This window comes from Corvus cornix, chromosome 9, assembly GCF_000738735.6.
Source record: "Corvus cornix cornix isolate S_Up_H32 chromosome 9, ASM73873v5, whole genome shotgun sequence".
Classification (NCBI taxonomy): domain Eukaryota; kingdom Metazoa; phylum Chordata; class Aves; order Passeriformes; family Corvidae; genus Corvus; species Corvus cornix.
Window position 1 is genome coordinate 17,278,451 of NC_046339.1, and position 25,068 is coordinate 17,303,518.

At 41.2% G+C, this 25,068-nt stretch overlaps 1 protein-coding gene across 3 annotated transcripts; it reads left to right on the plus strand.

Annotated features, from left to right (window-relative positions):
- Positions 1–23,679, plus strand: WDFY1 (WD repeat and FYVE domain containing 1). Of its 3 annotated transcripts, none has more exons than XM_039556622.1 (12): positions 1–216; positions 6,261–6,328; positions 7,059–7,132; positions 8,311–8,365; positions 9,682–9,832; positions 12,490–12,602; positions 14,942–15,068; positions 16,610–16,715; positions 18,028–18,129; positions 18,876–19,006; positions 19,984–20,092; positions 20,810–23,679. In XM_039556622.1, exons 1-12 carry the CDS (start codon positions 80–82, stop codon positions 20,867–20,869), a joined length of 1,233 nt encoding a protein of 410 aa, XP_039412556.1. In that variant the 5' UTR covers positions 1–79; the 3' UTR covers positions 20,870–23,679. The 3 variants fall into 3 exon arrangements, with proteins under 3 accessions (XP_039412556.1, XP_010404316.1, XP_019145415.1); XM_010406014.4 differs by lacking the exon at positions 1–216 and adding an exon at positions 815–919; XM_019289870.3 differs by lacking the exon at positions 1–216 and adding an exon at positions 5,056–5,096.
- Positions 23,680–25,068: the final 1,389 nt, after the last annotated feature.

The window sequence follows — 25,068 nt, forward strand, 5'->3', positions numbered from 1 at the left end:
ACATCGGCGCGCGGTGGGGCTGCGCCGCTACTCGGGACACCTCGGCGGGGCGGCGCCGCTACACGCAGCGTTACGGGCCATGGCTGCCGAGATTCACTCGCGGCCGCAGAGCCGCCGGCCCGTCCTGCTCAGCAAGGTCGAGGGCCACCAGGACGCCGTGAGTGCCGCGCTCCTCATCCCCAAAGAGGACGGCGTCATCACGGCCGGCGAGGACAGGTGACCCAGCGCCCGTTCGCCGCCGGGCAGGGCCGGGCCGCGGGGCTGGGGCTGGGGCGGGAGCCGGGGCAGCGGGGGCTGTTGAGGGAAATCCGTGTGTGCGTTGGCGTTGTCCCTTTGCCGGGAGGCGCCAGGGACTCCGTGCCTGCAGCCGTAAGGAAATCCGCGGAGGCGCGGTTCCGGGGGGAGGAAGATGCCATCAGCTGTGAGGGAGGACTGGCTCGGCCCGCCCGTGCGGGACGCGGGGCTGACACTTTCCCACCGGCGGGGAGAAGCTGCTGTGCTCCATGGGCGCTGTCCCGCGGAGCAGCTGGGAAAGCACAGCTTGTATTATGTGTAAATGGGTTTTGCAGAGGTTATGAGCAGAACAAGGAGTGAGGGAATATGTTTCCCTCGGCCTTCCGCTCTGCTGGCTGAAACACTTGCAGTGTGTTACTGCTTCCCCTGCCCGTCGGGAGAGCTGGAGCTTCCCGAGCTGCTCCAGTCGGAACGAGCCCATTCTGATGGCTCGGTGTGCAGGTCTCAAACCTGCTTCCCTCTGGCTGAAGCCGTTCAGGGAGTGAGGTGGCAGACTTGAGGTGAGAGCGGGTGATGAGCTGCTGAGCACGGTGCTTTCTGCTTCGAAAGGAACGTGTCTTCAGAGTCTGATCCCGATCCTCGTCACTGGCTCGCATAGCATGTGAAACGTCTGCCACAAGAGCTGGTAATGTCATTAAGCAGTTACTCAGATGAAAGGAAAGTGGAAATGAGGAAGCAGATAGCACAGAGGGTTGTGGCCAGGAGAGTGCTGAGGGGTCTGCAGTGTATAGCGAGAGATGGAATTTCACCCATGCTATGTGGAAAGTGACTCTTAAATGTGAAGAGGGGTAGGAGACGCTTCTTAAGAAACTGGGGCATGGTTTGGAAGGAGGATGGTAAAAGTATGAAAGTGCATTCTTTGAGGTGTAGCTTGATGCAGGGATAATTTTACTATTATACTATAAAACTTTTAATATTAAATTTGCATGAATTTTTGTTTGAAAAGCTTGACCTTGTGAGAAACAGGAGGGTATGAGTGCTGAACTGGGTGTTACCTGAACTGGGTTTTCTGGCATTTATTTTTAGGTCAAAAAGTGCAAACAGATCAGCTGTCTAGTTGGTTCGTATCATCCCTTCCCATGGAGATGGCTTCGTGCAGTACATGTTGGACAACAGCTTTTGGATGGGACTGGGCAGCTTCCTTTTTGTTCCACACTTAGGTGTGATTGTTTGTGCTTGTGTTCAGTTTGCTTTGGTGGGCTTCCTGAAGGAGAGAAGAGGAAATAGTAAATTTTAAGAGTCCATATCAGAGCTTACCCTGCACAGAGTTTCATGGTACAGGCTTGCAGAGGCTTGCCTGTGGCAGACAGTGCCAGCTTTTAAACTCAAGGTCTAATGCCAAAGGTTAAACAGTCTGCATGCTTGGACTGCTGATAAGAGGCAAGGATGGAGCTGCATCTTTATCTGGGCAAGTTTCGATGTCAGATACAGACCTGTGCAAGGAGTACAGAGGCCACCGCCCACCTTTGGTGTGTGTAATTTCCAAGTGAGTCTGTGGACTTGTGGCTGAATTTGTGTCACCTGCCTTACTGTGAGAAATTACTTTAATCTTTAAACTTTCAGAAACCGTTGCACTGTATTACCTCTAATCTGGGATACCTCCTACAGTACATCAAAGCTTTCACCTGCAGTTTAACATGTTGTCAAACAGTGCTCCCCTGTTTGTTCACTACAAGTGGGGTGTAGGTGTTAATACTGTGTAGCTGATTATGCTACTGGCAGCTAAGTACAGAGTAGAGTACAAGGAGCAAAAGAGCTGCTGTGTGCACTAAGAGCAGGGCTAAAGTATTTTTTATTACATCTTAATGCAGCTAAGGCTGTCAAGTATTTCATAATAACCAGTCAAAGGAATGTGTTTACAAGTTGGGTAGTGAGGAAAACATTGGTGCAAAAACATTCTTTGAGAATGTTGTAGATTATTCTCTTGTTAGAACTACTTGTTGTAGTTCTATTTTAAATTATATTTCCTAGAATGAAAAGTAATGGTTTTATTTTTTCAGAGGATACAAAAAATTTCATAGTAGATCTGTGAATGCCAACAAAATTCTAGGATTTTCTTTTCGAGTTTTCAAGATGAAGAACGAAGCAAGAGTACCTGCAGGAGACAAAGAGTTAATTTTCCCAATTGGATTTTTCAGCAGGACACTTGCCATCTGTGAAGCTTTCTCAGAACTTATCTAGAAAGGATGATTAACTCTCTGTTCCTGTTGGCATCTTGTCTGACCCTGGCTCGAGGACAATGTTGGGAATTGTTGTAGTGTGTCCCTCAGCAGACAAATAGCTACGCCAAGATGAGTGTTTCCCAGCTGCAGTTGGGAGTGCTGAGGGATGATAAGCTGTATACAAGACCCTAAATGCAAGATGAAAGTAATGTATTTACTACAGGCTAACAGGAGCTCTGGAATCACTGGCACATTTCAGTGCTGGTGTTTGGTGACCATCAGTAGCTGCTTAAAGTACAGTATTAGCTTTTGTTGGTTTTTGCTTATGAAACTTAAATATTGGTCAAAACATGTTTTAGTTTTAGCAGAAATTTGATAAAAACTATCAGCTGTGTCCTTGAGCTTCCATTGTACTGTGATTAAACCAGATTCCTAATGCTGTTTTGGGAACAAGGTCATTAACAGTATAAATATGTTTTATTTAGTTTAACTACCAGAAAGAGACAGTATTCTGTTCTTGCTAGGAAAACAACTGTCGGTGATTGATTTTGGGTAGGAAAGCAGTTGGTGGTGGTTTGAAGGAGTTAGGAAGATGCACTGCTGGGAACAGGGCTGGTGTAGCTGTGTAGTAACCTGCAGCAATGCTGGTATTGTAACAGATTGGGATTTGCCTGCTGGTCTTTCATCACTTCTCCGTCCCTGAAACCTGTGTTGTTGGCTTTCAGAGGGCAGCTTTGTAGCAGGAGCACAAACACTGTTGGAACACAGCATTGTCTCTGCTCTCAAACCCCAATTTTTTTCTCAGCTCTCTTGGGTGCTTACTCACTCTGTAAATGAAACAGTGATTGAGAACAATAAAAACTCTTAGAAATTGGTAAGGCCATGGTCAATGTTGCTTGAAGATGGCTTTTGAGTGTCTTTCTTTATGCAAAAACCCCTTTGAATTGCTCTTCTATAAATGTGCATGCTGCCCAGCTGAAAGCAGCTTCTGGCTCAATACTGAATGTTAAGGAAGTTTGGAGGTAATTTTTAATCTTTTTTTAAAAAGTTTTGCTTCCTCCTGCCACTCTCAGAGATCCGAGTCTAAAATTTTAAAAGTCTGTATCTATCTCTGGGTGCTCCTTAAAGAGTTTTAGCATTTTTATATTCTTACTGAGACTGCTGTCAAACAACCCTGTGTCCTTCTAGACCCTTAGGAGGGAATGCTTAAGGAGAAGTGAGCAGTAGCCAGCTCTTCTCAGGTACTGAGCACAGGATTCTCCATTAAATAAACACCAAGTTTTGAGGAAAGTGCTAAAGACTCTAGGACAGTTGAGTGGTAGATGGAGATTGTGGGAGCAGCATTACTGGAGGACTTCTTTAGTTCTTTAGGAACTAGTATTTCACGAATTAGTTTGTCCTAACATAAGGAGATGCATCACAAAAACAGGACTGTAGGAGAGAGAATCAAGGAGAAGTGGCACTTTGGCACAGATCACTTGCTGACTACTGTGAAACGATCTCTTCAAATTTTGCTCAGTCAGAGCTTTATATAATTAGATATAAAGCTGTCTGACAGCTTATCTTTGCAAACATGAGGTGAGCGGAGTCTAAATCTTACTTAAACCAAAATAAGAAGCTTTCAGAAGTTAATTTTGCTAACTCTTGCAGCTATTTGCTTAGGCTCTTGACTTCACTGAGGAACTGTACTGTTGATAATTAATGCAGAAATTATACTCCCATTAAATAATTTCTTTAAAAAACCAAATCTTTGCTTCCTTTAGTTTAGTATAATTAACCACAATACTGAGAGGAAGCTAAGTCTGCTTTTGAAAAATCAGCAATGCATGGTCTTGATCATCATGATAACTTGTTATCATGTAATTTTTTTAAATAAAAAATAATTACATGACTTTGGCTTGAAGTGAAAGAGTCAAATAAGTGAGGGTGGAAGGTACCACCTGAGATGTTCAGAACAGTTTGAATATGATGGATCTGCTTTAAAAAGCAAGTTAAAAAGCTGATAGAAGTCCATAGGTGCTAACCTGTGCTATTAGTGGCATTGGCATCATCAGAATGACTTAGAAACATTGTTTTCCCCATATTCCCTGTTACCAAGAAATAGCAACTGCTCTTCTGAAGTGTTGACTTATTGGCATAAGGCAGGCCTGATTATTGTAAAGGGGAAGTGATACATTTTAAGAGACAGGCTTAATGTAAAATATTTAGTGGACTACACTAATGTACACATGCCCCTAAACTGGTGAAAAAGTAACTTGATTTAAAAGCTGAAAATCATTGTTTTGGGGCAGTGTATGCTTAGCTGTAGTGATTTCAAGTTTTCTAAAAGTAGTACATTAAGGGTGGGCATTGTCTGCTTTATTTTGGATGGTCTGTTAAAGAAAAGCCCTTAAATGGATTGCAAAATTAGAATGCTACTGTTGTATCTTCAAAAGTAAAAGTTCTGAAAAGTTCTAGTTCTGGTGCAAGACACCAGTCCCCTCCTGTGCTCTTTTAGCTAAACTCCTTACTGTCGATCTTACACGATTAGCAAATCAGTCCCCTAGTATTTTTCTAGAAAATTCTGAACACCAGAACTTCTATTAGCTAACAGTAAATAGAACAGCACATCTCAATGAAGCCTCTTGACAGTGTTTCCAGGTACGTATATTTACAGATCATTTAGGAATGAGGAAGTTGTATTTAAACAGTAACAAAAAGGCAAACAATTGTTTGGAGAGGAAATTTCAAGAGGACTTAAATAAACCTTAATACTGTCTACATGTGTGCTCTTAATTTCTTGATGTAGAATCCCTTCAATGTGTCTGTTGTAGCAATGGTTTTAATTGACAGTAGTTTTCCACTTCCTTACTGATACTCTTATATCCCTCCTCCCAGGATTTGACAGTCATCGGAGTAGTATAATGCTAAATGTTCTCAAGACCATTTATCCCTTCCTTCCAAGAGATTATTCTGGAAGGTCGCAAACTAAAGCCATTTTTATAAAGAATCTTAACATGCTGTCCAACTTACCTTGTCAGCTTTTCAGTTTCCATTTGACTGGCTCATCAATCCTAATCATATTTAGGGCAGAGAAGCAGTGGAAACTAACAGCAATTAATGTTGCTTGCCCTTTGCATTCCTGCATGAGGGATTAGAGGCATGGCTTAGAGGAAATAATACTGAGTTAGATATGTTGTCCTCTATGGATTCTTAATATTTGGGGATGGAGATGTCAGTAATGTGCTGGTCTAGAGGATGAGGTGCTTCTGTTATTAATATTCAGTATCTGGCTTGCTGAAGGGTGAGTTACACAGAGATGCTGTTAAAATTAAAAAGTTTGGACTTCCATAATGAAATTATTTGCAATTCTTTTTTTTTATGAAATGTATCAGACACATAATCTGCTATAAACAAGCAAGCTATAAACAAACTGTGGTTTGCTCTTCCAAAGACAGAACATTTCTGCAATTTGAATTTGACTTATATCAGCCAGAGCCAAGAAGGAAGTAAAGGGATGCAATTTGTAGCAGTTTCTGAAGTTAGCTGAAATAGTATTTTCATTTCATACTTACTGAAACTCATTGTATAAATAGTTTTGAAGAAAACTTCTCCAAATCCAAGGGTGACTATTCTTAGTGCTAATATTCTTGTTATGTTAGAGTAGTATTTGAGTACTGTTATTTCTGGTATGTCATTCCACTATTATATTTGAGTAGCACAAAAACTTAGGGGAATGGAGCTGATACATAAGTAATGAAGTGGTTCAGATGCAAGGGCTGGTGCACTTACAGCTGGCTTCTCCCTGCTCTTCCCATGACACAGAACAATCCGAGTATGGCTGAAGAGAGACAGTGGGCAATACTGGCCCAGCATCTATCACACTATGGCATGTAAGTACAATATAGAGATGGTAAGTGGTGGCCAGGCATAGTGTGGGTTTTGTACCTGTGCTGTGTGTGGGAATACCTCCTTCTCATTTCCTCAAGGGCTGGATTCCCTCAATGATCTTGATTTTGGGAGCTTTGCAGCATCTAGCTCAGACTTTGATTTGAAACTAGCTGCATAGTGGGTGAGATCTGTGGCAGTGTTCTGTCAGAACCACATCCTTTACCAGGTAAATCATTGTGGATCTGCAGCAGGAGGTGCCTCAAATGATGGCAAATAATTTGTCTGCCAATTAAGTGAGCTTTTCTAATCACTAAGTGAAAGTTCAGACATAAGAATACTCTCTGCTTTCCAAGGTGTGCATTTTTATCTTTCAGGGCTCCCTTTGAGATAATTGGAGTGAGCTCAAGATCTTAAGTGTAACCAGCTGTTACTGTTAGCTCACCTTTCAGCCTGTGTAAAATTCCTCTTGCTGAGCTGTGCCTTGTGGCAGGAAATCGTGTTTGCATATGGTTCCTGTTGGTATATCTGAGTTACAGTAGTCATGTTCCTGTCCTCAGCTTCATATGTGGGAATTGAACTGTCTTTCCAAGGGATGTTAGCTATGCAGACTAGTTTCTATCATGTTACTTGAACAGCTTTTGTCCTGAGTGAAAGAATTTACTTTTATTAAAGTCATGTGTATCCTAATACCTCCATTTAAGTAACTGTAATGTACTTGCTTTTTTTTGACAGCACCATGTTCTGCCATGGCTTATCATCATGACAGCAGACGGATATTTGTTGGCCAGGATAATGGAGCTGTCATGGTAAGTTGTTGTGACTTTTCTTCCAAATGTAGGTTAGAATTGCTCTGATTGTCCATGTGTTGCTGGCAGCTGATAGTCTGTTTTCTTTCCATTCATTTTGGAATGCAGCTACTGCTAAATGGCTGAGCTTCTTGGCAGTTCAGCTGAGATGTACATGAGAGGACTGCAAAGCAAAGGTTCTTCTGACTAGGTGTGAGCCAGGTAGCCTCAAGAAGCCCTTGAGCCATTAGTGCAGCAGTGGGCCCAAACAGTTATGCTTTGCCAAGGAGTTGTTTTGAGGGGAGTACAGTAAGCTGGGCAGAGTGCCATGGTGGTGCTCTGACAGGGGTGGTGAACTGCAGTTGGTTTGCTCCTGGCCAGGAGTATGGATCTGTCTGTATCCTGCCGTGCACACATCTCTGGATTTGCTTGCTGCAGATCTTTTTATGATGTAGAAATTTCAACACTAGCTCTGAAGTTATAAGAGGCTGGGTTCATCTCTTTTCTTGCTGGGAATTCTTTCTTCTCTCTTTCTATACTCTTGCTGTAATTGCTGTCCCTGTCTTGGAGAGCATACACTTGGCAGAAGAGAAATTAGGTTTTATTCTTCCCTCCTTGGTAAAGGAGAGGAATCCTATGACTCTCAGATGCTTTAATGGTTTCCTTTCTCTGTGAAGATAAGGTCAAAATAATAAGGAGCCAGGGTACATGAGTGTCATAGTCATATTCTACAGATAACTGCTATGAATAGCCTACAAAGAACTGCATAGAATTCTAGTGATAACTACTGGAAATTTTAAGTTGAGACTTCAAAAATTTCATTAAGTCTAATGGATCACATAGAAAACACTCTCACATAAACCTGTCCATTGTGAAGTCGCAAACATGCAAATCCTAAATACTACAAGATAGTTTTGTTTGCTCCTGCTGGGGACAGATGAGATCTTATCTCTTCCTATAATCTCCCTTCAGCAAACTCAATTCTGAAAGAATGTTCCCTGTTGAAAATTCAGTCACTTAAAACTTTAATTTACAGTTGGTATTTCAGTGTGCTTTGCTCCAGCCTCAGAAGGTGCTTGTTTTTTGTGAGATATACTGCTGCTATGCAAATATCGGTCTGTGAGGTTGCTGCTCTTTTTTGGGTATCAATGTTGCTTGTGCCACTGTGGTATCTTCTAACAATTTCACTTTGCTTTTAGGAGTTTCATATTTCTGAGGACTTTAATAAGATGAACTTTGTGAAAACCTATCCAGGTAAACTGTTAACCACTATCTACACTAACATTTGTGTGAAGGAAAGGCATCTAAAATGCTTGGGAAACTGGACACAGTCACAGATTAATCAAGACCAGATATGCTTTAACTCTGACTGACCTTATAGTTGTCGCTTAGTTGGGGATAACTGCTGAGTCTAAGTTGTAGTCATTATCATTAAGTTCACTACATCATTAGCCTGCAAGTTTAATGAGCCAGAACTAGTGAGCTCAGATTTTGCTCTTCAGCTGAAGTAGTGCTGTGTGAGTGTTGGTGTAAGAGCTTTCTAAAGGTGCATTTTGGTGTTTGCAATTTCTGTCCTTACTTTTTGTAATCAATGGACTTGGTTGCTTCTAGCTCAAGGTAAGAGTCCTTCCTTTCTCTGTCATCTTAGGAGAGCAACAGGGATGAAAAAGAGCTTATTTTTCCATTATGTGGGAAACAAGGATTGTGGGATTATTCTAATATTTACAGAGATGCTAATTTCAGCATTTGTCTACACATCCTTTAAAGAAACACAAAACTCAATTGTTGGTTAAAATTGGAATATTAATGTGAAAGGCCTGAAAGAAGCTGTTAAAGACTGCAGATTATGTAGCAAAACAAAGTGCAGTTTGTCTTGTAACTCCCTGATACCGATAGAAGCAATGTTCTTGCTTGGGAGAAAAAGACCTTGTTCTTAAAGCAACAAAACCTCCCTTTATCCTGAGGGAGATGATTACAATTCAGTCAAGGGAAGTACTTGCATCTTGGGGGGCAGGGGAGGCTTCTTTCTAAAGGACGTGTAACTTCTTGCTTAGGGGCAGCATTCTCAACAAAGCTGGGCAGGATTTGGTTGCTGTCACAGGAAGCAGTTTGAATGCCATGGACTAGATATCCCTTCAGGTGCTTAAACGTATGAATGTGAGCGTAGCTCTCTGGGGTTAGGAAAAGATGCATTTAGTAAAGCAATTCAAGTTTTTAGATGTGTTGCATTACTCCCCAGAAGTCCTGGGCTAACTAGAGGAAGTTGAGGGTTTGTGTATTCCTTAACCTTGGGTGTCTGGGCTGAACTCAGCTTCTCTCTCTTTGGGAGAAAGGCTTACATCAGCTGACTGATGGATTTGGTTCACTTGAGCTATTCAGAAGGCAAATCCTAAACAGAGCTATGGGAACCTTTTCATTCAGCCTAGATGCAAGTATAATATAATGGTAAAAGATCTCCCTGGGGCATTGCCTAGATATCATCTTCAACCTCTGTCTGTCTGAATTAGAATGGAAGTACACAGCACTTGGATTTTTGGGGAAAAAGTGCCAGAATCTTTTTCTTATTGCAGCTCACCAGAATCGAGTGTCTGCTATTACTTTCTGCCTGGCATCAGAGTGGCTTATCAGCACAGGTCATGACAAGTGTATCAGCTGGATGTGCACCAGGAGTGGGAGCATGCTGGGGAGACATTACTTCACCTCTTGGGCTTCATGTCTACAGTATCCTTTGAAAAATGATTGCTACCCTGAAGCTGGAAGAGTACTTTGTTCCTTTACCTCAATTTGTTCTCAACTTTGCATGTATAAAACCTAGAGTGACATCTCTTGCAAGTCTGCTAACCCTTATTCTCGTTATTTTAATACCTTTATTTCTATTAGTGGTTATTAGATAGCAGAAGAGACCTTGCGCTGCAGAAATCCCAATCTGTACTAGTTGCTAATTTTGAGGTGTTTGTCCATAGCATGTTGTGGCAGTGACTGTATCTATAGCCTGGCCTGTAGACTTCCTGGGCAAGTCACTTTGTTCAACAGATGTCAGTGTGCATTTGAGTCCTTCTAGAGCATAAAACATCATGAAAACCCTTTGAACTGCTTTAATTTTTCTATTTTTGCTCAAGTTAATCTTTTCTATCTTTAAGCTACAAGGGTACATTGAAACATTATTCACCACCAGTAGTAATTTGTTTGTGTGCAATTTGCTTTCTGCAAGCTGCATTTAACTGCAGCATTTTCAGCTTAGGCACTCTGGTTGTCTATTCAGCTGTAAGTACTTCAGGGCATTCTTTACCCTATGTAAAAGACTTACAAAGCCAGTAACTTGAAAGGTAGTTCACTTATCAAAGCTTTTGAAAGCAAGTTAAATACTTGAAATTCTAAAACTTTTTTTTAGCACTTGTTAATGGTGGCAATTTAGATGTGGCTGGACGGTAATTGAAGGTGTACTGGTTGCTGTATGAGGTTTAATGGCAGTAATGTTTTAGAAATACAAGATTCAAAAGCTGAAACAAGTCAACTACATCGCTTGAAAACATGAAGAGCTCTCCAGAGTGGCTGTACACCTGTGTCCTGGTAAGAAGCTGGGAGGAAAGCTCAGTTGCCAGCTGCATGTCTGGCCTTCTGAGGTCTCCCATCTGTGCAGACCCTGCCTTACTGACTGAAGAATTGTCAGGTTTGTACTGTTGTACTGCTGCTCTTTTTTAGAGTCCAGGGGAGTTGCGTCCCATAAGACATTCCATGTGCAGCTCACCTCAGCTGAGTGCAGCACAGAATAGGTTAAAGCTGGTGTGTGTGTTGGAGACCAGCTCACAGCACAGTCTGGTGAACAGTCTGAGCCTCACTGAATTTAGTGGTTTCTATAGCTAATGCTATTGCAAATAATGGCACAGTTTATTATTAAAATGGAGAAAAGAATATGACCTTTTATATCAATATAAAAATAAATTTCCACTGAAGAACATGACATTTGAAAATCCATTGTAATTGATCGGCCTTTGGACTTGTGTTTGGAAGAACCAGCCTGCACTAGGTGCTTGGCCTCCCTATCAGGAGGTCCCTTAGAAGTTGTTTCTTAATGATCCTATGTGTAAGCTTCTAAAAAACACATCAGAGTGCCTATTCTTTACTGAATTAGTGGGGATAAGGCAAGTCTGAACTTCCAAGATGAAGAAAGGATCACATATTCAGGGACTTAGAGGACTTGTTGAAAGCAAATTGTTTATCTCAAGATCCTGAAGGCTTAAGAGATTTCGGAATGTCATCAGATGGCAAAGGCTCTAGATTTTCACTTAGGCTGGTGCGCTTTTTGGTAGGCTGTCTTTTTAAAGTTAGCGTTTTCTGTTGGATACCAGAGACTACTTTTCTAGCTGCTGCTTTTGTTTTTATGTGGTTCCAGGAGGACACCTAAGTTTATACACAGCTCTTGGGTTTTGTGGTGTCAGCTGCATGGGTCTTTCATAGCTCTTGCTTATATTCTGAATAGCAGAAGTTTTCTAAAAGCAGCAAATTATCTAGTTCCATTGGCTTGCTATGCTTTGGTTTCTGGATTCATAGTTACATCGTGGCAAAATTTGACTACCAGAACTGTTACGAGGTGTAATGCTTTTGCCCAATGTGCCACCCTGTTAATGGATCTTATGTTAGAATGTGGTGTGGCTTTTGTCTCAGTGTTAACTGAGAGAATCCTTTCTGAAATACAGTTCAGTTTTCAATACCACACTCAAGGACCTGCACTGGTAAACTGGGAAGTCCAGAGAACAGGACAAGAAATGAGACAGTCTTACCTTGGCAGTAGCTAGAACACTGTGCATGTACTTCCACTGTAAGGTGAACTTGCTGTGGAGGGACAGCATCCTTGTATCTTGGTTTTCCTCTCCTGGGGATATCAACTGCTAACATGCTAGAAAACTAAGGGTTTATTGGAGGAGATAGTAGGTAAGACTGAATGCCATCCAGTGTCCAGTGAGGTGCTCGTAATGGTTGTAGAGAGCTCTGCACTGCAACAAGTAGCCTGATGAGTTTTGGCATCTTGTAGACGAGCATGAGCGTTTTCTGTGAGTATCTGCTAGAAATGGCCTAAAGCTACTTGGCTTGCCTTAAACTAGGGCATGGATTATCTCCTGGCTTCCTCTACTGGCTTTCTAAAACTCTCATCGCTTAATTTCTATACAGTTTTACTTGCACGTGTAGGGAAGAGTGATGGGAAGGAAGGAATCAAAAAGGTTTATTACACCCTCTAACCACTTTAGAATTAATTATGTAAATATTTATCTGGCATATTAAAATGTTCTTTTCCAATTTTTTTAGACGCTGTAGCTGACTGTTTCACTCATGTAAAATACTCTTTGATCAAATGAAGCTTCTCCTTGACTGGTGTTCAGATACGATCATGAAACTCAGCATGCATTTGTTGGTGATTATTCTGGACAGATCACTCTTCTGAAGCTTGAGCAGAATACCTGCTCAGTTATCACAACTCTCAAAGGGCATGAAGGTAAAGTAACTCCTTGTCCTAAATCCACTTGTCCCAGATACGGTCCCTCTTTGTAAGCTGGGGTGAGATGGTCAGTTGCATATCTGCCTCTTAAGAGTAGATATTGGATGAAAAACCAGTTCAGGGTAGTGGTTATCATAAGCTGTTCAAAGCTGTACATGACTTCCTGTTAAAGAACAAACACATTCTTGCTGAGGGGAAATCTTAGCCTTATAAATACCTACAGGTATTTTTATTATAGATGAAAAATAAAGGTAAACATATGCATTCAGTTAAACACAAGTTACCCACTAGATGGCCACCTTTAAAAGCTTTAGTCTCTTTAACACTGGAGAAGCTGCCTAGTCTAAGGCATATGTCTCATCCTGTATAGTACAGCTGAAGTCCTTATACCAATGACGAATCAGGTGGTCCATAACATGATATGGAGCCACCATCTGCTGTAATGAGTAAGGGAAGAAGCAAATCACAGAATAATGGGTAACTTAATAGCATGCTGAGAAAAATAAACAAGACAATGTCTTTTCCCATGTGGTCACTTTCAAATCAGCTGACAGTTTGCATGTGGGTAGGGATGGAACTACTGGGTCATGAGTCTCTGACCCACTGGAAAAGGCTGCTTTGTATAACAGCTGTAAGTATAGAGTAGGCTTTGTTAAAGCTGCGTAGACTCCTGATCTACAGATGACTGTAAAATGATACAGCTGGTTTTGAATGCAGGAGGCAAGTTGAGATTTTCAAGTGATAAATGTCTCTTCTGCTTTCAAGGGGAATTTCAGATTGTTTCAGTTTAGAGCAAAATCATTCTCTTGGCCCTAGAGACTCCTTTGCCTCTCTATACTTTTGCACTGGTCTGTGTTCAAATGCAGCTCCCTTGGTAAATGTTACTGTTAGTCTAAAAGCAGTATGTCTGTGTGGCACTTTCTTATAGTGTGTGTTCTATCTCTTGAGTTGTGATGGGCTTCCAAGCACCAACTTCAGCAGTGCTGTCTACACAGCCGCCAACTTCGGCTCATATATTTCCATATGGGGACTGTGATCCTTAAAACAAGAATTGAGCTAGCATAAAAGAGGATTTCAGGGGCAGAAGCAGGTTTTTCTTCAACTGGTATAATCCTAGTTATTTCATCTTTTTTCCTTTTTTTTTTTAAAGCAAATCAGATTATGTGTAACCTTTTTTCTTCCATAGTATTTCTGTAATATTCTCAAGATACAGAAACTCTAAACTTAAATGGCATCTAGTTCTTTTTTGAGTGCAGCTGTGTTTGACAGACTTCAAAAGTCTGATTTCATCTTGTTTGCTTTCTAGCTCTTGGTAAATGTGACTTCATAAGCAAGCAGTGTTTGCTTTGCAGTTTAAATGGTTTCAGAGTTTGTTCTCAGCTTCCAGAATTCACCATATATAACAGCCTGCTCTGTGTAATGCTGAGATAATACTCAAAGTTAGTGCCTTTTTGGTGCACATGCTATTCCCAAATGGGTCAGTCTGAAAATAGTGTAGCCTTAAAGGAGGCAAAAAAACCGTCTTGCTCCGGAGCACTGGAAAGGACTGATTTGGGTTCTAATTATCATTCATCATCTCAGTTTCAGACTAACAAGGCTTTTGATGACAACTGAGCAATGGAAGGATTCTTTAAAGTTAAGGATCTCTGCAAGGGAACAAAATGTCCCAACTTCACACCTATATGTGGCATGAGTAACAAAATTACTCCTTTAGTCTCCTGGCTACATTACCATGCATATGGGTTTAGTATAAGGCTGCTACTGTTAGATGACTCATTTCTTTCTATCCACTAATTCACAGCTGCACTGGGCCTTCTGAAATCTAGTTTTGTAATTTAGTGAGTAGTGGCAGATTTGCTAACAGCAGTGAAACTGTCCCTTCGTTTCTTAGTCCAGCTATTTTAAGGTTGTAAATGGTTATGTGACAGTGGCTTTACCTGAGAGCACTGTGAGCTGTCCTGCAACCACTGACCAAGCATCTCATTGTGTTGTAGATAATGGTTTCTGCTTGGCAAGTGTTAGTACTTCCATCTTCCAAAGCTCACATAGCAGCCTGGTAACTCTTAAAATCACCTGCCTAAATACAAGGGGCAGAACTCAGACTTTCTGGCTTATGCTATATCTGTCTTCTTAGGGACATTCTGTTCTACTGTCCAGTACTCCTTGCCTCTCTGTCAGGACTGCACCTTGCTGTTGGGTGCTTCCTTTGCCTTAAGGCTTTCAATATGTTACTGGAGTAAGGCAGTACCTCAGGTTTCACTTTAATGCTCCAGGAGGGCATCACTGTGTTGGGGAGCCAGTCCCTTAACATCTAACTGCAGAATGTTCTTTCCTAGGGAGTATTACTTCCCTGTGGTGGGATCCTGTTCAACGGCTGCTCTTCTCAGGTGCCTCTGACCACAGCATTATCATGTGGGATATTGGTGGAAGGAAGGGGCGAACGCTGCTGCTCCAGGGACATCAGTATGTAATGGAGTCTTATTTTTCATACATGTCCTGTAATGAACACACAGTCCCAGGAACACTAAATAGTGTGGCAAGATATTTCAGTCATTTTGAATAATGGAGAAAGTTACTCTTTTCAGAACCCTGAGGACTTTGAGGGGGAAGAAGGATAATCAGTACTAGGAAAGCCTTACTGATGCATCTTTTTTCTTGTTCATGTTTAATATATTCTTATTACCATGGTTTAGAAGTAACACAGAAGTTACTAAAACCCCTAAATCATCTGGTTTGGCCTTTATGTAAAAATTGCATGTGTCTGTATTGTAAATACTGCACTGAGTTACCTGTGAGAGGAGGGCTAAAACCTTTATGTATAAACATGTTCATGTACCCGTATAAAATAAGCTTCAATATGTTCCTGTTCTCTCTTTCTGTCAGCACGGTGATAAACTGGCTAAATTACAGGGATAGTCTCTCAACTTCAGAAAGTATTATGTCTCCCCTCTTCTGCAGTTGAGGTAGTTGCCTGTATTAATCAACTCTTAATTTTTAGAGACACAATGCTAGCTGCCATTTTTAAATGTAGGGCTCTAATTCAGTCTGATGGGCAGTTCACCACTGAAGATATATTCTACTTAGAAATGCAGTGGTAGTAGAGATATTTTTTATGTTTAAAGATATTTGTATAGTGTATTCTCCTCTTGTCTAATTCCATAGATGCCTCCATCCACCTTTGATCAAGACTGATAGCCTTAGCCCTAGAACTCTTGTTAAATCTTGAGGATTTAGTTTTATGGCTAAAGAATTAATAATAGAGGCCTAGTTAACAAAAAAAACCTGAAGTTAGTGACTGGAGGACTTTATACTGCTATTACTGCTGCCTCATGTGTCCTGGTGAAGACTTGTAACAGTTTCTCTTCGTACTGAATGGGAAAGTAAGTTCTTCTGAGAAGCAGAATGACTTTAAATTCAATTTAGATGTTGCAAAGCAGTGTGATACTATTCAGATTCTTTGTTTACTTTCTTAGGGTAGACTTTTGTTTTGCCATGACTTTCTTTAGGATTAAATTGTTTTACTGGTGCATCTATACTTTGCGTGGCAGCTACAGACTGACTTACTGTGATTTGTTAGCAACAGTGGAACCTGCTTCTTAGCTGCATCTTCAAACAAATATTTCTCTTTATTTTTCCACTTGTCTCTGTTTTGGTAAGTGGCTCTCCTTGCCAATGCAGAAGAGTATTTGCACACACACTCTGAGCCAGCTGACACTCAGTTCACCATCAGGGCTTACTGCCAGCAAATGTTGACATGGAACTGTACCTCTGGTATTCTGGTCAGGCCTGTAAGAACACTCTCAGCAACATCCTGATGCTAGGGTAGCGCTCAGGTGACAGCATCTGTTCACTCATCCTCAGAGCTCTACTTAGTGGACTTAGCAAACTGGAAATCAGTTTTGGGCTTCCTCACTAGCTTTATTTACAAGGATAAATCAGGGTTTGCTGGGAAACCAAGCTTTGTTTAAATACCTGTGGGTAAATAGTGTGTGCTTTGTTCACAGTGACAAGGTGCAGGCTATCTGCTACATCCAGCTGACACGGCAGCTGGTGTCTTGTTCAGCTGATGGGGGAATTGCTGTTTGGAACATGGATATCAGCCGAGAAGAGGTAAGTTCATGTCCTAGGTCAAAGATTTTTTTTTTTTTTTCCTTTTTCAGAGACTAATGTTACTTTCCTTAGCCAGTTCTGCAGGCTGCTTTCCTCATGTTCTCTGACACTTTAAGGCTGGATGATATTATTGAAACCTGTTCTGTTCTAGTGGCTGTCCATGCTGCATTGTTGTAAATGGGTTCCCAGGACAGGAAAAGTGCGAGACATCTTGGGACTGCTTAGAGTTTTTTCTCAAAGAGACAACAGGTTCACTGGAATGGCTGTGGCCTTTGCTGCTGGAACAATCTAAAGCAGTCACACTCTTGCAGTAAAGAAACTAGTGGACTATGCTTCAATAGTCTTGAAATAAGCTCTCAACTTGTGGCAAAGCAGGTAAAGAAGTGAGAGGCAGGTTTTGAGATGCAGTTCAGAAGGCAGAGGTTCAGTCCCCAGGCAACATTTTTTTTAAAAGATCACAGTACACAGCAATTGACCCAGCTATACACTTTTTTCCTGCATCAGTTCATATCCATGGTGGTGCAACTCAGAATGCTCTTGTTTTCTTACTGTCAGCAGTGTAAGTGAATTGAAAAGAAAAAATGCTTCGTTGTTCCAGCTTTCCTCCTGTCAAGTCTAAGGGAGACTTCCTCATGAAATGTATAAAGTTGTATAGAATATACATGTTCAAATTCAAGTCTGTGTACTAAAAATATCGTGTCTCTTTTACAGCTGAAATGTGCAAAGGCTCTATTTTCATTTGGCCTAGTCCATTTATGGCAGGAAAAGTGTGTGGGTGGGCAAAGGGTTGCTTAACGAAGATGTGGGCAGGATGGAAAATGCAGATGAGTTCCTAATTATTTCAACTGCAATCCCATGAAAGTAGAAAAGATAGTTACTCACAGAATTTATTTCTGGACACCCCCTTTCTTAGAGGGGATTACTGCCTCATAGTTTCTACAATTTGGACTACACTGGTCCTTAAAAGCCATCCAGGCAAACCAGAGCAGCAGTCTTTGAATGCCTGCAGCAGGTTTAGTAACTTAGATGTTTGAATGAGTTTTCTTATTAAGGCAGTAACATAACATGTTACTGTAGGCTTAAAAAGTGTGGGAGGTGTGTAGGTAACTAATAACTGTATTCTGGGGTTTGGGGTTTTTGTGTTGAACTTACTATGTACTATGTTCTAGGCAATTTACTGTTGAAATGTCCAGAACTGAGCCAGGGCATCTTTCCAAGTAGAATTTTACTTTGGGTTCTTAAAATAAACTTCCTTGATTGTTGTATGAGGGGAAAACAATTCTGATTGCTTGCATCTCCTGCTCTTTTGTAGGCTCCTCAATGGCTAGAAAGTGATTCCTGTCAGAAGTGTGAACAACCTTTCTTCTGGAATATAAAGCAAATGTGGGACACAAAGACGATAGGGTTGAGACAGGTGAGATGCCTGGTTTCAGTCAGCATTTGAGCAAAATGCAAACAGAAAACCACTAAGGCTGGTAGATCTTTTCAACTCTTGGTATTTTTGCTGCTTTGAAGTGAGGGTATATTGAGAAGTTACAGCTTCTAGGCACTGCTAAGACATTTCCAAATTCTATGAAAGTGTTGCATCAAACTTCTGTCACAGGTTGAAGCAGGCTGAGCTAGGAGTGCTCTTTTGGATTTCTCTGAATGTTTCCATGCTTTGGAACCATGGGCAGCTAATCTTCAAGTGTTGTGTAAAATGGCAAACAGTGCCCCATAACTGAGCATATTGATGCTCACTCCAGGGAAGCAGTAATGGCCCTGTTCTTACTGTACCAGAATGTGAAAGCTTTCCAGGTAGTTTTCTTTAAGAAGGGACTGGACAGGCACCAAGACATTCATCTGTTTCTGGCTTCCTTAGACTGTTTTTAACTGGGGTGCTTGTTCAACCCTCTTTTTCCCCTTCTCCCAGAAGGAGCTTGCTGGAGAAGATGATGTATGCAGAGAATATGGAGATAAATCCATTAATGACCCAAACAGCTGTTCAGAACTTCAGAGACGGTCTTTGGTTGAAGTAACAGAGCATTTCCTAACAGGTTGCTTTCTAACAGGTCGCAAAACAGAAGTTTTGTTGTATTGTTGTTTGGTGGACCTTTGGTACGGTGCTCAAGTGACATAGTATAGTGACTTACTTGTTTGTTTTCTTCTTGCTCCATGAAGCATCATTGTAGAAAATGTGGACAAGCAGTGTGTGGCAAGTGCAGTACCAAACGGTCGAGTTACCCAATCATGGGATTTGAGTTCCAGGTCCGTGTCTGTGATTCTTGTTTTGAGTCAATCAAGGATGAAGAGTGAGTATTAAGGAGTAATAAACTGTAGTAACACTGCTGGTGTGCAGAAACCCTTGGGCTTGCTCCACATCCACACACAATGCTACAAAACCCACTGAGCTGACTCTCTGCTAATAGGCCTTGGGGACTGAAAGCACTCTGATGGCAGAGATCCCCCATCTGGCTCTGCAAGTGCATTTGGATCAGATGTGGAATTACAACTTTTTATCCTTTTTAGTTGTTCTTTTCCAAGAGCCCAGATCTAAACTTGAAATATATTTGTCTCAACATTTCAGTTTAGTTAAAAGCTATTGATTGCACTTAACATTGCTAAGTGGGTGCCAGACAATGCATTTCAGCTGCCAGAATGTATATGCATTAGTTCATGTACACTTTCTAAAAACTATTTCTTTGGGAATATTCTTCAGAGCTCAACATGATTTTTCCCCATGCAAGCAACTGGGGTTAAACATCATTTGCTGTCTCATTAAACTTGTCTTAGAAATGAAGGACCGCCTTTTCTCTGGATATGAACAGAGTAATCAGATGTGAAAATGTGGGGGGGGCTTGGGGTTTTTTATTGTGTTGTTGGGTTTTTCATTGTTGAGGCCTTTTGTTTGCTTGGGGTTGGGTTTTCTTGAAAAGTGAGATGTGGTGCCCTAGTTGGTTTCTGCAGCCAGCAGGGGAAAAATGTAGCTGAGCTTGACTTTGTTAACCAGGAGCAGAAGTATTTGCTAATGCAGTGTCCCACTTCTGCTCCAGTATTATTAACAGTCAGGCTGCAGAAGGCCAGGAAATGTCACACCTGTGTAACTCCACAAGCAGTGCCTTAGCATGACTTACTAATTTAATTCTGTCGCCTTTAATACGGCACTGCAGCTCTTGGAATTGATCTATTAGTACTTGAGCAACTTAATTTTCTTTTATTTTGCACTACTGTAATGATGCCATGGAGCTTCATCTCATGGCTGGCTTTCATTTCAATTGTTCTTGTGCAGCCGTACTTCCTTGGCAACCTTTCATGAAGGAAAACACAACATTTCACACATGTCCATGGACATCTCCAGAGGGCTAATGGTGACTTGTGGGAGCGACCGGATTGTGAAGGTATTCCTGCATATTTTTCTGTATTTCTTAGAGATATTTAATAGAGAATTCATTTTTGTAAATTTTTTTTCTTTCTGACAACTACTGCTACAAGCTATCTATTGTGGGAAGAAGGAATTGTATTTGCTAGGCTGTTCTTCAGCAGCTGCGTGAGGAAATGACTTGTAACTCCACTGTATGGAGTGCAGCTGTTGGATCTGTTACTGTTGTGTCTCTGAACAAACACAGCAGGCATGGGCAGCAGGAGAATCTGCCATCAGCCTTAAAGACACAGACCTGAGGAAATGTACAGGTTCCTTTGCTCTGAGCTCCATGGCTAGGAGCATGGCCACTGAAAGCCCTGGTTGTGAGACAATGACACGGAGCTCAGACTGATACGGAATCTTGCTGTGCTTGAGCTCTACATTCACCATGCATGCCAGAGCTGAGACTGTGCCAGCCTGTCCTTGTGTTGCTGTAAGCATGTTTGTGACAAACTGCATAGCACTTCTTAAAACAGACCTCTACAGAAGTGCAAGAAGACTCTTGAACCCCAAATTTAGCTTTTGGTTTGTAAGGCTGGTATAACTCTTTATGAAATTTTCCTCAAGCATAAGTTAAAAAGGAATTGTTACCTTGTGTCCAGGGATGTCTTTGTGTTTGCTTTTATGCCTCTTGCAGAAAGACCTGTGAGTCTGACACTAAAGCTGTGCAATTCTCCACGATATTCTCTTCCAGATCTGGGACATGACACCAGTAGTTGGTTGCAGCCTTGCCACTGGCTTCTCTTCCCGCTGATCTCCTCCGTGGCAGGTTTATGCACCTTATGTACAGCAATATGCACCGAATGAATGGAATCCTCCTCAAGAATATTACTGCAAACACTGGTTGCTTGATTCTCCTCCTGCTGCTGTTCCAGGATGGACAGTCACCCTTGTAGAGCACAGCTTTTCTGTTGGGCTCCCCGGGAATCTCCGTGGTGCTGAAGTGCGGTTCCGCAGCCTCTCAGACTGACATCAATGGTTTATCTGCAATATGACACCTGGATGAAGGACCTGTTGTCTCTCAGTTTACATATGTAGTGTTAACAATGTGCTATCTCTGCTGATATGTCTTGTACAGATACCTTGTAGCTAAAGCATTACCAGAGTAAAATGAGTGTAGTAAATTCAATTTGTGCAAATAGTAAAATAACTTATTCTCTCTTCCAAAAAGCAGTTCTGTTGAAATGGTTTTGAGCAGTCACTGTCTAAATTGCCTCAAAAAGGTGTGTTGGTTATTCCTATGAAAGGAGGAGATAGTTCAAAGTGGAAGGTAGCTTCTTTCAAATGAGATAGTAAGAGAACCTTTGATCACACAAGATCCTTTGTTGGCTTTCTTGTAGTGTTTGTCTTCAAGTTCAGTCGTTAGTGAAATCACTTTTGTGGAACAGCTGTTCTGTGTAGGTAGCTGGGGAGTCTGCAAACAATCCTGGGTTTTTTATGTAGTGTTTTAGCATAGCTGATAAACTTCTGTAGTTATGAAAATGTGCAGCCCACCTGCTCTAAAGACTGGCCACAGGTATGAGCCATGTACTTTGACAACTATAATGTTGTTGGAATGGGAACCTAAACAAATCTGCCTTGTTACAAGTAACAGTTGAGAAAAAATGGCCAGTTAAATTATAGAGATTTTCTTCTGTAGAAAGGCTCATGTTCTTTAATGTTAGGGAGCCTGTCTGCTAAAGTACAGCATAAATTCAAATACTGTCTTGATGTTGCTTAAAACAGATAAATACTGAGCAATAATTACTGATGTACAGAAGAGTTGCTTTCTTCCCTGCACCTAGGTCTGTTAATCCTGAGATATCTATATTGATCCTTTCCTGTTTCAAAGCTGAGAAGTATGAAGAAGAGCTGGGAGGCTTTTATGACTGTGCAGTTGGCACATAAAGGAAATAACTAGTGAGAGATACTGTCAATAAACTGGTTTGTCAGTTGAGTGAATCTCCCACATCTGAATGCTGTAAAGAGAATTTATTTTGTAACTTTGGAAGCTAAGGTGATACGTCACAGAGTTTAAGCTTGGAGCTGTTCAGATTTATCTGAAAACAGATGCAATGTGTGTGAGGACAAAAAAGGGTAGGTCAGCTGGCCTGGAATAGGTGGTGTTACACAATTATCAAAGGTAATACGCTCTTTCTGGCAGAAGAGTTGAGGGTTAGACTGTCTTTACTTACAGCAACAATCAAGTGGTGCTATGAGTGTTAGTGAATTCAAGTCCTAGGTGTGTAATTTGACACTAATAATCTGCACTGGACCATGCTGTAGGCTGAAATAGATTAAGATCATTAATACATCATGATTCATTGCATTTTAAGCCAAAAATCTGGTAGTCTCCAAAGGGCATTAGAATCCAGAATATGATAGTTAGTGTTACTTTGTCTGCTTTTCCATGGGCCTTCTCTGGATGTTTTGTGAAGTCTTTTAATTTGCAAGCCTTATTGGGCCACTGAAGAATAAACAAATCCGTCTCTCGTGAGGATCCCAGAACTTGTCTTGCCTTCAATCCAGGATTTAGCACTTGTCACACTGATTTGATTCAACTCTGGCTACATGCTGTATAGCTTAGGTTTTTTGGGAAGGCATATTTCTAAGCCATTGAGAGAAAATCAGCTTGCACCGGAAAAGCAGTTGCAGCTTTATGCTCTGAAGGCCTTCACTGTTCTAAACTAGGAAGGAAAGTGTTGCAGGGGTCAATAAGCTCTGATAATGCTCTTCATTCACTTTCAGACTTCTTCCTATCTGGTTCTGAAAGAGAACAGAAGCCTTCCTCCTTGCAGCATGTAAGGCAGAACATGCGATACAGTGCTAGAACTGTTTAATATCCCACTGTAATAGGTAAGGAGGATCTAGGGTGTGAGTTAAGCTTGGAGATTGATGTAGATGTGCAATGAGTACCATATTTTTCAACCCAGACATTCTGAATCCTATTCCCATGATGCTGAGGTGTAACTCCTTTGCAATTAGCACTCCAGAACTCAGCATTTTTAGTTCTGATTACTCAATATACCCCTGCTCAGCACACAGCTCCCCCCTCCCTTCCCTGTGAATACTTCCTCTGCTTCTTTACATTATGTTTTTGCCACTAGATAATATATTCTCTACTGCCTAAGGAATCTATTTTCTATAATTGATATACTTAAAGATAGTGTCGGTTCAGATATAATGACAAATATGGCCACTAAATCATTAGTCTTTTAAGTATACTCTTGCTGTTGAATGAGTAATGCTTACAAACCACTAAAGAGAGAGTAGTTTTGTTTATAAACAACTATTTTGAAGGCACATGCTCTCTCATGAAACTGAACATACTTCAACTATGTCAGCTCAAGTGTGCAGTTACTGAGAAGCCTTGATTTAAAGCATTACAGATCTCACTTGTGTAACCTCTTCCATTGGGGCAGGGAAGGGGAGCAAAGGGTACTAATATGTGCTAATTCTTTCCTAGTTGTAGTTCTGTACCCTGCATAGTTAAGACAACCTAGAAAAATCTGTCCTTCTCTCCTTCTTGTCTGTTTTTTAAACTTTGATTACATGTACAATAAAATATTTCTTGATATTCACTTAGTCTGTTTGGATGATCCATCTTTTTTTCCATCTTGTGAAAGCACAATCCACATTTTGTGCTCTGGCTCTTCCTTTACATGCCCCACAGACAAACTGTAGGTTCCTGGGAGAGCTTGTCAGGTGTGCTGTATTGGAACTGAATGAGCTGCAGCAGGTCAAAGGCCCACAATGAACCTGTGAGCTGAGAGAAGAGCAGCTGCTGTGTGGTCCCAGCTCATAGACCTCTTCTCTGGTTCATCTGGCTCCACTTCAGAGCTCTGCAAAGGTTCTTATCTACAGAGTACCACAGGATCCTTTCCTGAGATGCCTTGGACCTGTCTGAAGTGCCAAAGAAATGCTAATTTTGCTGGATGGGGTAAGCAGAGTCTACAATATAATATATACAGAGGACACAAACTGCAGCCATATAAGGTGGTTGCACTCGTTTCATGATACTTTCTCACAGAGAAAGGATGGAGATAAACTGGGAGGCATCCTTATCCTTTACAGTTGCTCACAGCCTTCACAGGCTCAAATACAGCACTGGCTGGCTTTGTAACACTTGGAATGTCTGAATGTTGGTTGATGAATATGTTGTGTAGCTCACTGCTTCTTTGGTGTATTTGGGAGCCAGAGAGGGAATCTGGAAGAGTTTTACAAACTTGCCACCTTTGAATGATGGCTGAAGAGCCTGTGTGGTATATAATATTTTTTGTTGGGGTTTTTTTTTTTTTTTACATGATATGTCTCATTTTGAACAGCTTAAACTTCTCACCTTTCCCAAGGCAAATTCCCATGTTTTGTAGTTCCAAAAAAAACTGACTGGAAAAAATGAAGCTGTTGCTGATCTATAGTCAGAAAAGCCTATTTAGATGTCTGTGTAGACCATCTTGTGTTTTGAATAAGGCATATGAATTCTAGTTAAAGTTGAAGATGCTGGAGAATTGCAAATGGTGTCCTTGTAGTGAAAGCACAAAAATAGATGTATTGGTTTTCTAACTGAGACTGCACAGTTGGGAATGCACAGTTGATGACTTCTCAGTTCCTGATGTTGAAAACTTCATTTACATTTCAGATAGTAGTGTGGCAGGTCTTAGTACCTGTAGTGTTGACTTTATTCATTGAGGAGATTTAGAATACACTAGATGCAGGAAAGGGACAGATTGTTATGTTTATCAGGTTCACTACTACAGAGTTCAGAAGGAAACCTCTCTAAGGTTCTCTCTGTTGACCAAGTCCTCAGTGCTGAATGACCTGACTAACTGAAATGCCATGATCAAACTCTACAGAAAATGATTAATTTCTGCCAGCCTAATGTTTAAAAACTTATTTTGTCGTGAACTAACCATTTTAGAGGGAGTTTCAGTGTGGCCTTTGAAGGCTTTCTCTGCTTCTCATTCACAAAAGGCA

Bases quoted from the DNA above. Each gene is read 5' to 3' on its own strand.
- WDFY1 (XM_039556622.1), top strand. From the start codon at position 80: ATGGCTGCCGAGATTCACTCGCGGCCGCAGAGCCGCCGGCCCGTCCTG. The intron at 7,133-8,310 runs GTAAGTTGTTGT...CTTTGCTTTTAG, and splicing joins AGGATAATGGAGCTGTCATG to GAGTTTCATATTTCTGAGGA. The intron at 12,603-14,941 runs GTAAAGTAACTC...GTTCTTTCCTAG, and splicing joins AACTCTCAAAGGGCATGAAG to GGAGTATTACTTCCCTGTGG.